Source organism: Hyaena hyaena, unplaced genomic scaffold (assembly GCF_003009895.1).
Source record: "Hyaena hyaena isolate Hyena2069 unplaced genomic scaffold, ASM300989v1 scaffold_54, whole genome shotgun sequence".
NCBI classification, from domain to species: Eukaryota; Metazoa; Chordata; class Mammalia; order Carnivora; family Hyaenidae; genus Hyaena; species Hyaena hyaena.
The window spans coordinates 994,814-1,009,268 of NW_024080685.1; the positions used below are offsets into that span (position 1 = coordinate 994,814).

The 14,455-nt window shown below is 35.7% G+C and overlaps 1 protein-coding gene across 1 annotated transcript in view; it reads left to right on the forward strand.

Moving 5' to 3' along the window:
* Positions 1-543: 543 nt before the first annotated feature.
* Positions 544-14,455, forward strand: part of AFM (afamin) — a 23,756-nt gene continuing 9,844 nt past the window's right edge. The window contains 8 exon segments of the mRNA XM_039230927.1: positions 544-631; positions 4,397-4,445; positions 4,932-5,064; positions 5,718-5,929; positions 6,761-6,893; positions 7,498-7,595; positions 8,369-8,498; positions 10,819-11,033. Of these exon segments, the coding sequence (XP_039086858.1) occupies positions 544-631; positions 4,397-4,445; positions 4,932-5,064; positions 5,718-5,929; positions 6,761-6,893; positions 7,498-7,595; positions 8,369-8,498; positions 10,819-11,033 (1,058 nt within the window).

Here is a 14,455-nt window from a genome sequence, read left to right on the forward strand (position 1 = left end):
ATTTTTAAGACTATTGATCCTTACTATACACTGGTTTTCCAAAAGCTTTAATTATATAAGACTTGTTTTACTATACATTTACTAGAATTAGACATAATTTTTTTCTAATTATTTCAGGAATGTAAATATACTTTTAAAAATTTAACTTCTTATTTTCAGTGAAGCTTAGTATCTTTCTAGTTATGCTTTCTCTTTGGTGAATTATTTATTCTAGTCCTTTGTCCTTTAGCATGTGCAATGTTTCAAGATTTTTTTTTTTTTTTTTTTTTTGGTTGTCTATTTGATTAGGTATTGTGCATACTTAACCTGTGGACTTTTTTTCTAACTCAATAGATTTTTCCAGTAAAACACAGAGATAATTTTTTCTTAGTTAATTATTAGCAAAAAAACCTGCAGGGTGATCAAATAAGAATCAAACGTGAGGTATATGAGAAATAGGTTAAACAGGTTACTTTTTTACTAATAGTGTCAAAGAATAATATAAAAACTTGATCTTACTCAGTCACATTACTTTCTTTTGTGAATGTGATTTCTAAAAAAAAAATGAAACAGTTAAAACTTACAGGTTTTGTTATTTTCTTGTTCTTTTTGACTGAATCCCTAATACTATCCACAAAGCCTCAAGATGTAGGTAAGAAATTTACTTGTATATTAGCTAAGGAATAACTAGAATGGGATAATTTCTTATTTTCTTACCTTGTTTTATTTCCATTTAATTCTTCACTCCCCCACTTCCCCCACCTCCTGAGTTTATATATACTGGTCAGATATCCTGAAGTAATCTTTCAAGATTTTGTATTTTTGTGGTCATATTACCCAATTTATAGACAGAGTTAGTAGTTATCACACCCAGCAAATGGACACCAGCTTTATGGCAGTATAGAAAGTGTTGCTGGAATATATAATCTGGATTTGAAAATATTAGTATTTCTTGAAAATGTATATGGTAGTGTATGGTAAAAATGGAACATTAAGTATGAGTTGGGATTTTTTAAATAATCTTTGGGTGTCCAACATATCTCCCAACTAGGTGGTAAACACCTTTAGGGTATGCAGAACACAATTTCTCCCAACTGTACAGTTTATAAAAATCCTCAAGTCTGTATATACCCATAAACCTGGCTAACACAGTGTCAGCTTGCAGGGGAAGGTGACATATATTCTTTCTCCCCAAAGGGGAAACATTTGAACTTCATTTCTTCAGAAAACGTGTTTTTTTAATCCCTTGGGCAAGGACAAAAAACTTTTTTGTAACTTGCACAAAGGTGCCATAAACATTGCAGTGGCCCTGAAAATATGGGCTGCGACTCACTTAACTTCTTACCCCCTACAATGCCTGCTCTTGAGACCACTCATGGGACTTAGAAGAATGGTCATTCTTGAGCTCTTCTCTTTTGCCCATTTTAAAGACTTCTTCAAAAATCCTGTTGATTTTTATCTCTTCGGTATCTTTTCATTCAATGGTTACTTTTGCATTTCCATTAGTCTGAACAAAATTCTTGTTTTGCTGATTTCTCAATAGAACAATTACAAAAGTCTTTTAATGGACTCATGAGCTTCTTGCTGCTTTCTTTTCTTTTCTTTTCTTTTCTTTTTTGTCTATCCATTTATTCTTCTATCCAGCTATTTTGCAAATACTTCTTGTCACTTTCTATTTGTCAGATACTGTGTCTATTTCAAATTCCCTGCATATTAGATATACTACTACGTGGCTGGTATGTCTTAACATATAGCAATAATCATATTAGGTGATACCTCATTGTGGTTTTGATTTGCATTTCCCCGATGATTAGTGGTGTTGAGGTTTTTTTCGTGTGTCTGTATGTCTTCTTTGGAAAAATGTCTATTCAGATCCTCTGCCACTTTTTTTTTTTTACTTGGATTGATTAGGTTTTGCTTGTTTGTTTTTTGGTATTGAGTTGTGTAAGTTCTTTATATATTTTTGATAGTAATACCTCCTTATCGAATATAACACTTGCAAATTTCTCCCATTTGGTAAGTTGTTTTTCATCTTATTGATGGTTTATGTCTCTGTGCAAAAAGCTTTTTATTTTGACAAAGTCTCAACAGTTTATTTTTGCTTTTGCTTCCCTTGCCTTAGGAGACATATGTATAAAAATGATGTTAAGGATGATGTCAGAGAGATTACTGCCTATGTTTTCTTATAGGAATTTTATAGTTTCAGGTCACATTTAGGTCTTTAATCCATTTTGAAATTATTTTTGTATGTGGTATGAAAAAGTGGTCCAGTTTCATTCTTTTGCATGTAGTTGTCCAGTTTTCCCAGCACCGTTTATTGAAGATACTATCTTTTCCTCATTGTCTATTCTTGCCTTCTTTATTGTATATTATTTATGACATATAAACAGGGTTTATTTTGGGGCTTTCTATTCTATTCCATTGATCTAGGTGTCTATTTATGTGCTGGTATATGTACTATTTTGATTATCACAACTTTGTATTATATCTTGAAATCTGGATTTGTGATACCTCCAGTTGTTCTTCTTTCTCAAGATTGCTTTGGCTATTCAGGGTCTTTTGTGGTTACATATTAATTAGACAAAAAATAGTAAGCGTTGGTGAGGATGTGGAGAAAAATGAACACTTGTACACTATTGGTGGGAATATAAACTGGTGCAGCCACTGTGGAAAACAGTATGGAGGTTCCTAAAAAAAAGAAAAATAGAAGTGCCATGAACCAGTAATGCCACTACTGGGCATTTACCCAAAGAAAATAAAAACACTTATTTGAAGAGTTATATGTACCCCTATGTTTATTGCAGCCTTATTTGCAATAGCCAATGTATAAAACCACCCATATGTCCATCAATAGATGAAGGGATAAAAAAGATGTGGTATGAATACATACAATGGAATGTTACTCAGTCATAAAAAAGAATAAGATCTTGCCATATATAAAAACATGGATGGACCTAGAGTGTATTAGGCTATGTGAAGTTAGACAAACTGAGAAAGAGAAATACCATATGATTTCACTTTATGTGGAATCTAAAATAAAAAACAAACAAACAAGCAAAACCCCCAGACCCTTAAAGACAGAGAACAAACCAGTGGTTGCCAAAGGGAAAGTGGGTGAAGGATGAGTGAAATAGATAAACGGGATTAAGAAGGACAAACTTCCGGTTATAATATATATAAATATGCCATGGGGATGACAAACAGCACAGAGAATATAGTCAATAATATTGCAATAATGTTCTATGGGTGACAGATGGTGACTATCTTTATTGTGGTAAGCATTGAGTGGCATATAGAATTGTCTACTCAGTATGCTGTACAAGTGAAACTAATATAGCACTGTATGTTAATTATATGTCAATTAAAAAAAGGAATAATCATATTACTATTCTATATAAACATTTTTAAATGGACCTTCATAGCTTCTAAGTGAAGCTCAAACTCCTAGGCTTTATATGCAAAACCCCTAGAATATTGCATCCAGGTCCTTTCTATCCTAGTTCTTGTTCTTTATGACTCACCCTCTCATGAAAGTAGATTAATAAGTACACATATATCTCATAATCTCTTACCTTTGTAATTTTACTCACATAATTCTCTCCACAGAGAGGGAAGAGCCTCCTTATTTCTTTGCTAGCTGAAATCCTGTGCATTTTTTCAGACTCAACTCAGATGCCACTCTTCCTATAATCCTTTTCTGGTTTTTTACTCAGGGATAATAAAGCATTTCTGTCATATACTTACCCACATTACTTTAGGATGCCATGTACATTCCAAATTGGGTTATAGTCATGTTCATAAGTCACTTGCACTGTGAGAGTACTTAGAAACCTGAGGTCCAGGGGAGATGTCTTAATTATTACTGATTGCCTCGTAGTGTCCAGCACAATACCTTGCAAAAGTAAGGATTCCATAAAAACAGGCTATGTGGACAATATAGGTGTGTTCCTTGGGAGGGAATCAATGATTTTAGACTGGTCGAGAGAGGATCTAAATATCTGTGTCTGTAGCACTATAAACTATATTAACTACTAGCACACTATGGTATCTTTTGTGGGGCCCTGTGGTAGATTTACAGCACATATCAGTTACTTTCATAGTACTTTCCTAGTCATACGTGATAGATACTTAGCATAGAAGTGCTTAGATTTGACATTTGTGGCTGAGGAGCCATCAATGACAAATCTGAAGTCTGCTCAGTTTGAAATTAATTCAAGTCTTGAGTACATAGCAAGCTGTGCGACAGATCTCATATTTGGTTCATATGACTTTTCCCCTTCTTGTTAAGTATGTCCAATTATTTTGTACAATGAGTTTTCTATTTTATACTTTGTAAATTTAGATATCGTGTAGTCATTTGTTGGGAAAATGTTTAAATACCAGCATACATAATAACCTAAATATTGTTGCTTTTCAGATGATGTCAGTATTACCCAGAAATTTATAGAGGAGAATGTTGGATATATGTGAGTTTCCCTAAACTATTTAAAAAGTATTTCTTTATTTATCTTTGAGAAAGACAGAGGTGGGAGAGAAGGGACAGAAAGAAAGGGAGACAGAATCCCAAGCAGGCTCAAACTCACAAGTTTTGAGATCATGACCTGAGCCAAAACCAAGTTCGATGTTTAAGCGACTGAGCCCCCCAGTAGTCCCTCTCTAAACTATTTTTGATGATGATGGTGTTTATCATGATCTTATCTGATATATTTCAGAAATGTTAATGCATCTCAAAAGTAATTAATGAAATAGAATCCATATTTAAAAAGTAAATATAGTAGTACTCACAAAATTCAGATGAGGCAATTGAATTCTCAAGAAATTGTAAAATTTATAGCCCTCAAACTTTGATAATTTCCTGGGACTATTCACCAAGTTAATGTTTCTACAAGTTTTTGTTGGACACAAATGGAAATCCTCCAGGTGGTCATTGTGTACCCTGTGGACTGTTGCAGCACCATCATCGTATTTGCTCAATAAATTCAGGAGGCTTCCTTTGAAGAAGTAGAGATGTTGGTAAAAACCATGACAGAATATAGAGATAAATGCTTGGCTGACACGATACTCCCAGAGTGTGCGAAATTAGCTGTAAGTAAATCATCTGTATTCTTAAACAAATAAGCCTATTTGTCAAAGAGAATTTTTGGCTTAAAATATAAAAAAGAAGATGCTCTATGCCCCATTATAGTTTTAGTTTGCCTGACTTTGGAATTTAGGATAAGGTACTTTCCTCAAAGAGATGCAATTCTGTATTATGATGCACTTGTCTATGAGATTGTAGTCATGCCATATGTATATAGGCCAAGGGAGGGGGGTAGCCAAAGTGCACAAAAATACAGAGGTACCCTCCTTAGCTGCCTCTCTCAATATATGCTTTACCATCACACCCCCTTTTTCTTAGCCTCTGCCCAGATAGAGTCACCATCTATTACTAAACACGACTGCTAATACTTCACCAATACATTCACTCTCCGACCTTGTCACCTTGAGAGAAAAAGAAAAAAGCTATTATCTAAGGGAAATGTAGGCAGCAAAGAAGGAGTAAGAGGTTAAAGGGCCCCAGGATAAGGGTGGGATGGTTGTCCCAGGTGTGGGTAACAATGTGCTGCTGGTAATTTGGGAAAATTGGAATTTCTTCTCAAAAGGTGGCTTCCATCACCCACTGTATTCATTGTGTCATCTCAGACGGTTGAAAAACTTTACAGTGAATGAAAGATGCCTTTTACTTTTCTCTTGTCCAGAATGATGTTTTACTAGAAAATATATGTGCTTTGGAAGGACTGCCACAAAAGCATAATTTTTCACACTGCTGCAGTAAGGTTGACTTGGAAAAAAAACTTTGTTTCTTCCATAATAAGAAAGCAGATGTCGGATTTTTGCCTCCTCTTCCTACCTTGGATCCTGAAGAGAAATGCCAGACTTATAAAAATAACAGAGAATCTTTTCTAAACAAGTAAGTTTACTGTTAGTAGAAGAATTATCTAATTGAAGATTAGGCCAAGTTCAATACCTATTCTAAAGGAACATAGCTGGTTTCATTGATGGATGAAGGCATTCACCATGCATTGTGTGTCAGATTTTGTGTCCAGTGTTCAGGATATAAATATGAACAAGATATGCAACGTACTTACAATATCCTTTCAGTAATGATATACATTTTCCAATGTGGTAAGTCCTAGGACAGAGTGTGTGCGTGGTGCCAGTCTGTTACTGGAGGGAATAATCTGGTTTTCCTAAAGGGAAGGTGCAGCTTTACTGAGGGGAAACATCCAATCAATAGACATTTACCAAAAATGTGTTTTCAATAGTGTAGTAATAGCAGAAGCAGAGGCTTTTTTTTCTGGAAAGCTGGTGTGTTCATCGAAACTTATATTACAATTTTATTTGAACAGAAGTAAATAAAATCCCTGAGTCTCAGAGAGACTGTATGCAGGTAATTGTTCTTTGAATGTGGAAGGGAGAGCCGCTGACCATCTGGCCGCCTCAGGAAAGAAAGACAGCGGCCATAGTTCAGTGTTCAGGATGAAAACCAATCATCACTCTGATTTTGAAGTTTACAACTTAATTGATAACACTTTTTTTGGAGAGTAGATAATGTTGCTTTATACTGAAGGTTTCTATAAAGGGAATCTTTCTTACTTTCAGTCTTACACCTTGATATTCTTGTCTTTCCCTGTCTTTCCTTTCCCTTCTCCTGTCTTCTCATCTTTTGTCTATAATTTTATTTCCATTTTTGTCTTATGTTTTTCCCTTTCCCTCCTTCCCTCTCTTTTTTTCTTTATAGTTATATCTATGAAGTTTCCAGAAGGAACCCCTTTGTTTTTGCCCCGACACTTCTAACTGTGGCTGCTCGTTTTGAGGAGATTACTAAAACATGTTGTGAAGAACAAGACAAAGCTAACTGCTTTCGAACAAAAGTGAGTATTGCATTTATTTCATTAAATGGTAAGGGGTGACCCCAAACTGCAGATCCTTGCTTAAAGTTAAGTTACAGCAAAGGGTTATTTACCATTTATCAGCCATTTTCTTGCCACTTCCACTGGTTTTTAGACTCTTTGGCCATTGGCTGCTGATTTAAATTTCTTACTATTTGAGACCCTTGAAAGACAATTGCCTATTTCCGGGGTCATTCTTCTGGCATTGTCTTCCATGTAAATTGGAAGGAAGCCCTAATGAGTGAATATCTAGGGTAAAGGTGTCATTTTATCATCTATCCTGGACATGCTCTCTTTTGGCTGCCCATAAAGTTTAATCACCCCAATAGAGATGGCCAAGCTCACAGCACACTGCACCACTTACCTTTCTACCAAGTGGAATTCAGTCATCAGGAAGACTGGCTTAATTTTTATAATGTGCCACAAATGCATATTTCTTTTGATAAATAAACTTATTAGGATAATAATACCATTGATTTTCTGTTTCTGAGCAAATTTTAGAAAATGTGGTTGACATGTGGTTAAGAAATAAGAGACTGGTGAGATTCCACTCTTGCTTCAATAGATTTTTCTCTTTTTCCTTTAGGTAGAACCTGTCATACAATATTTAAAAGCATCATCTTCTTTTCAAAAAAATGTCTGTGGGGCACTTATGAAATTTGGACTCCAAGTCTTAGAATCTATGTGAGTGTTATGATATGTATCTTGTCCTTCCTTATATTTTCTCCTCTGTGTCCCATTTTTGTTAAATTGTTGATGACTTTTTATCTTTACTCTTCTCCAGGGGTGTTGAGGTGGGTCTCAGTCCACGTGGATAACTCAGAACTAGGACATTAGGTCAGAATGAGAGAAGATCTGGGAGTTGAGGCAGCCCAGAGAGAAAGAAGGTTACTTCTGAGATATTCTTTGGTTAGTTAGAAATTTGAATTGCTCCAGGAGTTCCCAATCAGGGTTTTAAAGCCTTCAAGTGGTTTAGATGTGATGCATCCATCTATCTTTGACCTTAATGACTAGAAGACAGCCTTATAAAGATAAATTTTATCTCAAGTGCTCATCCTCACTAATTAGTAATGTTGCTATTGCAAAGTCTTTGGAAAAATCCCAAGATCTCAAATAGATCAACAGAAAAGGGTTCTGTAATGGGCTATGTCTGCCATGTGCTTGCCACAGGAAGTGGTTTTTACAAAATGTATTTTGCTATAAAAATATGGAAAGGGGGTATACCTCTCAGGACTTTTTATTCCAGTCCTGGTCTGGGACTCAAAATATCAGCCTAGGAGTTTCCAAAGTGATCATGCAGGCTGCACAAGATATAAACAGCTATTTGGTAAAGATATCCATGAAAAAACAAAGGTACTAATTCTTATTGCAGCTATTCATAGTGTATCACCAAAGAATTCCCTCTTATCTTACTTGCTGTTCAAGTTGTTTTAGTGGTTTCTCATTTTTTTCCCCAGAAATATTGCTATACTTAGTCAAAAATTTCCCAAGATTGAATTTAAGGAACTTACTTCCCTTCTAGAAGATGTTTCTTCCAAGTACAATGGATGCTGTGAAGGGGACGCTGTGCAGTGCATCCGTGGCAGGGTAAATAATCTCTAAAACTAAGTAAAAATAATGATTTGGGGCAGCCATTTTTAAATTCTGAAGTTGTCCTGATATGTGGCTACTTTGCCACAATGAAATCAGAATGTTGATAAATTGTTAAATAATAACATAAAATAAATAAAATAAAAAATGAAACGTTAACAAATAAGCTCAAGTAAACTTTGTTTTTTTTTATACATGGGATTGACTGTTGTTATATTTCTCAGCAGATTCTATTTTATACAGCTAAATGTCCTTGACATAAACTTTAAGAATTTAGGATTTGTGAACGTTGACTTAAGGCAGATTGAAGTGTTCTTTAATATTGCGACTCTTCTTTTAGAGATATTAGAAATTAAATAGTAAGCTCAGAGAAGATTTGTCACCATTATATTTTTAAGAACTGCTTCTTGTGAGTTTCCTTCAGCTGTTTAAGAGAAGTATTTTCAAATAAATGGATATGTTAATTTGAAATAACTCTTACTTCATTCTTCAAAGTGATTTTTCTAAGGACATATACTGGTAAATATATTGTTGACTTAGTTTAAGTTTTTCAGCAAAAGTTTAAGTGCACATAAAAGTGACACAATTTCATCAAAAATATCCTGCCTTCTTAGCTGAAATGAGACTTTTTCTCAGTGACTTTCAGTTTACTGTTTTTAAACTCACAGTGAAACTGTATGTTAATTAATTAACTTGAATTTTAGAATATAAAGATATATACATTTTATTTCAAGCAGGGAACAATAGATGTCCTGAAGAATTACTTTGTCTTTAATTGAACTCCAATTAAAAGCAACCTCACTCACTATTTATTTTTGTATTGTTTGTTTACGGAAATGTGCATTTTATAATATTAGATATTATATACTGAATTAGAATATAATTTAAGAGTTTTCTGTGAAGTATGAAGCTGAAACCAAGAGATTATATTATGTCCTTAATATCCCTTTTTAAAATGCCATCATGGAAAAATAAGAGGAATTAAATTCTAGTTTGTTCAAAACAAAAGTGAATTCCAAACATTAAGAGAAGTGCTGCCCAGAATTGTGATGGTCTTCTGTGAGATGTGTAGATGTTTGCAAAGATTGGCTTCCTGGTTCTGTATGGTGTGTTGGAAACACGGTGCCAACAACCTCCATTCCATTTTTTGATTCATCCCCTAGCTTCATTCCATTCCTCAGCTTCACTGTTCGCAGGAAGAAGATCCTGGGGAGAAGGAACAGCTTGAGTAAAGTCAGAGAGGCCTGGAATAGCCTGGCATTTCATGGAACTCAGCAAAGTACATGTGAAGCTAGACCAGTGAGGAGGAAGAATGTGCAGGCTCAAACTGGAGAGTCTGGAGAAGGGATTGGGGCCAGATCAGTTTTTAAAAAACTATCCAACTTGGCGGCGTCTGAGCGGCTTAGTCTGCTTTCCATCCAACTCTTGATTTCAGCTCAGGTCATGATCCCAGGCTTGGGGGATTGAGCCCCACACCTGGCTCTATGCTAAGCATGTAAACGGATTAAGATTCTCTCTCTCTCTCTCCCTCTCTTTTCTTCTGCCCTTCTTCCCTACTTATTCACTCTCTCTCTTTCTCAAATTAAAAAATAAACGGTTGTCCAACTAATGTGTAAATAAGAAAACTTCACCTTCTCTCTTATTCTCACAATTTCATGTGGGTGTCATAATTGGGATAAAGAGGAGAGACAGTAAGTTTTTCTGTTTGTACATTATTTGATAATTTCAACAGTTTCCAATTAATAATAACCATAGGAAAATGATAACAATGAGTAGGAAAGCTTCTAATGTTTGAGAAGTCTTTATCTGTTAGTTGCTACAGCAGTTCACTTATTAACCATTTTTCATACACCTTTCAAATATTTATTGAGTTTCTACTTTGTGTTGGTAATATAGTTTCAGGCCATGAGGGAAGAAAGACACCTAGTATTATAGATATTATGGTCACATGTCTTTAAGCACAGGTGAACTTTTATGGGGAAGAAACAACATTTAGAATTAAAATGCCAATATATCAGAGGAATAGGAGTGAAGTATTTTAAAGATGAATATTTAACAATAAAATGTAAATTTATAAGGGAGTCTATTTTCATAATTATCATTTAAAATCTTGAGAAATAAAAGTGGCATTCATGTGAAAGCTTCACGTGTATTAAATTAATACAAAATTTAAGTAATACTATTATCAAAGGATCTGATGAAACAACTCCAGATGTCATGCTTATGGTTGGTTTTGTATGCAACCATTTCATTGTGAAGGAAAATCCAGCCCCGAAGAAATGATTAAAACATAGTTATTTTTTATTCTTTCCTACAGAGCAAAGTTATGAGCCATATTTGCTTAAAACAAAATTTGATCTCCAGCAAAATCAAAGAGTGCTGTGAAAAGAAAATACCAGAGCGTGGAGAGTGCATAATTTCCTCAAATAAAGATGACAGACCAAAGGACTTGTCTCTAAGAGAAGCAAAATTTACTGAAAACGAAAATGTGTGTGAGGAACGAGATGCTAATCAAACGAGCTTCATGGCTGAGTAACATAAGTCTATACTGAAATTTATGAGGCAAACAGAAACTTATGATTTGACCTATTTCAGCTAATTTGGGTGGAAAGAATGAGAATCATTTAAATCCTTGGGTATCACATAATTTTTAAAAATCATGGCTACAGATTATCGTATTTTCACATGATTTTAAGAAGATACAACTGTGTTGTTACAGGGATGGCTAACATTTATTGAGTACTTGATACGTGCCAGACAATGGGCTGAATACTTAATGTAGATTATCGATTTTAATTCTCACAACAGTCATGTAAAACCAGTACGATTACCCCCATTTTTTCAGATAAGTAAACTGAGGTACAGAGCAGTTAACTCACTTATTAGAGATTCGAAGCTAAAAGATGGCAGCGTAAGGATTTGACCTAAGGAGGTCCAGTCTTAGAAGTTCCAGGCTGACCTATCACGCTATGCTATTCCACAGCTGTCAAAGGGAAACTAGTGGACTTGGAGCCAAATGGACTAGATTTGAGTCCCGATTGAATCACTAGAACAAGTTAACCTCTCCATGTTTTACATCATCCTATATAAAATTCATATAGGAATATTCATTCATTCTAAGTTTAGTGGTAATGAAATACAATTCAGGGACTATGGTAAGTTAGATAGGGCTTTTATCCTCAGTAAGCCTTCATCGATAGGGAATATGACAGACTTATAAGTAAATGTGGAATAAATTAATAAATGTGGGAATAGACAGACTTATAAATAAATAAGTGCAAGACATGCTTTTATTTTCAATAACACTATGTAATATGTAATGTGGGAACAGAGGAGGAAGTGGTCAATTGTTCCTAAGAAACCTGGAAAGACTTGATAGGGAGGAGGTACTTAAAGAAATTTTGGTAATCTAGACACAAGGGGTAGATCATGGATAGAAGTATAAAACCACTTGGTGTATTTGTGGCTTTGTGTAGGGTATTTGCAGTGAGAGACGAGGGTAGTGAGAAGTATGTGGGGTCAGATCACGCAGGCATGCTAAGTAACGAGATGCCACTAAAGGGCTTTCACTGAAGAATAAGGAAGGACAAAATCACTTTTGTTTTTTAGAAACTTCATCTGGAATGAATCCCAGTTTGGGGCTTAGGTGGTTGGGTAAGTAGTTTTCAGATTCAATGAGATGGGAAGTATGGGTTGAAGGTTTTGCGGGAAAGAGAATAATGTTTGGATAGGACCACGCTAACTTTGAGGTATCTGTAGAGTATTTAATTAGGAAGGTCACAAGACAGTTTTTTTTAGTATAGTTGACACACAATGTTACATTAATTTCAAGTGTACAGCATAGTGATTTGACAAGTTTATACATTATGCTAAGTTTATCACCATATGTAGTCACCATCTGACCCCATATATCACTGTTATAAGACCAGTGACTATATTCCCTATACTGTGTCTTTTATTCCCATGACTTATTTATTCCATAACTGGAAGCCTGCATCTCTCACTCCCTTTTACTTATTTTGCCCATCCCCCTCCAGTCCCAGCAGCCATCAGTTTGTTCTGTGTATTTATAGGTCTGATCTGCTGTTTTATTTATTTATTTTTTTTTAGTTTTGCATTTTTTTTTTTTAGATTCCACTTATGAGTGGAATCATACAGTATTTGTCTTTTGCAGTCCGATTTACTCTAGTATAATACCTTCCAGGTCCATCCATATTGTCTCAAATATCATGGGACAATTTTATATATGAACCCAGAGCTCTGGAAGATAGAGATTATTGAAAATGTCTCACATATTAAGCATTTCTTATCTACTAACCAATTTAATTTTCAAAATCACCCTTTATGGTTAGAACACTTTTACTATCCTCACTTTCCAGGTAAGGAGACAGAAACACAGAAGTGAAGTAACTTGCTCCCAAGTCACACAGATAATATGTGATGAAGCCAAGACTCAAATGCAAGCAGCCTGACTCCAGACTCCTGCTCGTACAACCGCTGTGCTCTATGGCTTCTCATGAGTGTTGAGTATTAACTTAACAAAATGATAGAGGTAGTGTGTTTCACTTGTCCTGACACATGTGCTCACCATAGGGAAGTGAGTTTTTGATCATCACCATCATCATCCAACATAGTGTTTGAGGAGAAAATCACAGAACAGCGGTGACCATGCTGAGCCAGAAACAGAGTTGTAAGGTGAGGTCTTTCTGGATGTAAACATCCAACACAAGACCTCAATGTCTGCATGGTCAGGGGAGGCTTTGAGGAGTTTTTGTTTGCAGCATTTTGTTTGGATTTTTTTTAGGTGTGATTTTTTTTTTCCTGGAGAAGGGTCCTGACTTACATCAGATAGCAAGAGGAAGGAGCCCTTGATTCTCTGAAGTGAAACACTGCTGCTTTAGGGTCTGGTAATATATTCCACAAATAGAGTTGAGAAGGCGGATGGAGAAGCAAGAGAGGCAATGTCAGAAAGACCAAAATTAATCAAGAGAATCAAAGGCTGCAAAACAGAAATAGATATAAGGAGTTGCCTGGAATTGAGAAACTTTTGTGAGGTGTTGCTCTCATAAAGCACAGAAAGCCATTTTAACTTATTTTGAATGAATAGATTAGATTTTTCTATGAAGAAGATTGTAAGTAGCACAGCTGAGGTGCTTAGAGAAGGCACCCCTCTCCTACAAAGAGGGTCAACTTGGTTTGGAAAAGAATGAAGCAGGCATCCTATAAGACCAAGGTTCAAATGTTCCATTTCCATTAATAGCAAGGTACTGACCCCGTCTGAGACTTCCTTTCCTCAGTTATGAAATAGTACTTATCTTGAGGACTCAGTGAAGTTAAACGAGAAAAGTGGTTCTAGTGGCTAGGAAGCGTTTTTTTTTATCTCTTATGCCCAGAGCTTGATCCAGTGCTAGCACCTACTAAGGGCTTAATAAGTGTTAGCCTCTTACCTCTTGCTTTCCCATTTCTCCCCAAATCACACTGCCTATGCCCTTGGAGTCTCTACCCTATTCCGTGACCACTGGGGTCACGGAAACCATTGCCAATGACAGCGTTAGAGGGATGGTTACTCCCATATTGACAAGTGACAGGATGAAGTAATGGGCAAAGCTGCTTCCCAGTCTCTCACCAAGGTGGCCCTGGAGTGGGGAGCAAGTCATATTTCCACCATCTCAAGCTGGAGGTCTGAATGCATTTCCCAATAGAATTCTAAAGTATTAGCAGCATGATACACTATTTTTTATGTTTTATGGGTTAAATAATTTTTTTTTTTTACAAATAGTTTATTGTCAAATTAGTTTCCACATAACACCCAGTGCTCATCCCCACAGTGCCCTCCTCCATGCCCATCCCTCCTCCCCCCCACATCCATCAGTCCTCAGTTTTTGTCAGCATTCAAGAGTCTCTCATGGTTTGCCTCTCTCCCTTTCCCCCACCATTTCCCCCCTTCTTCTCCC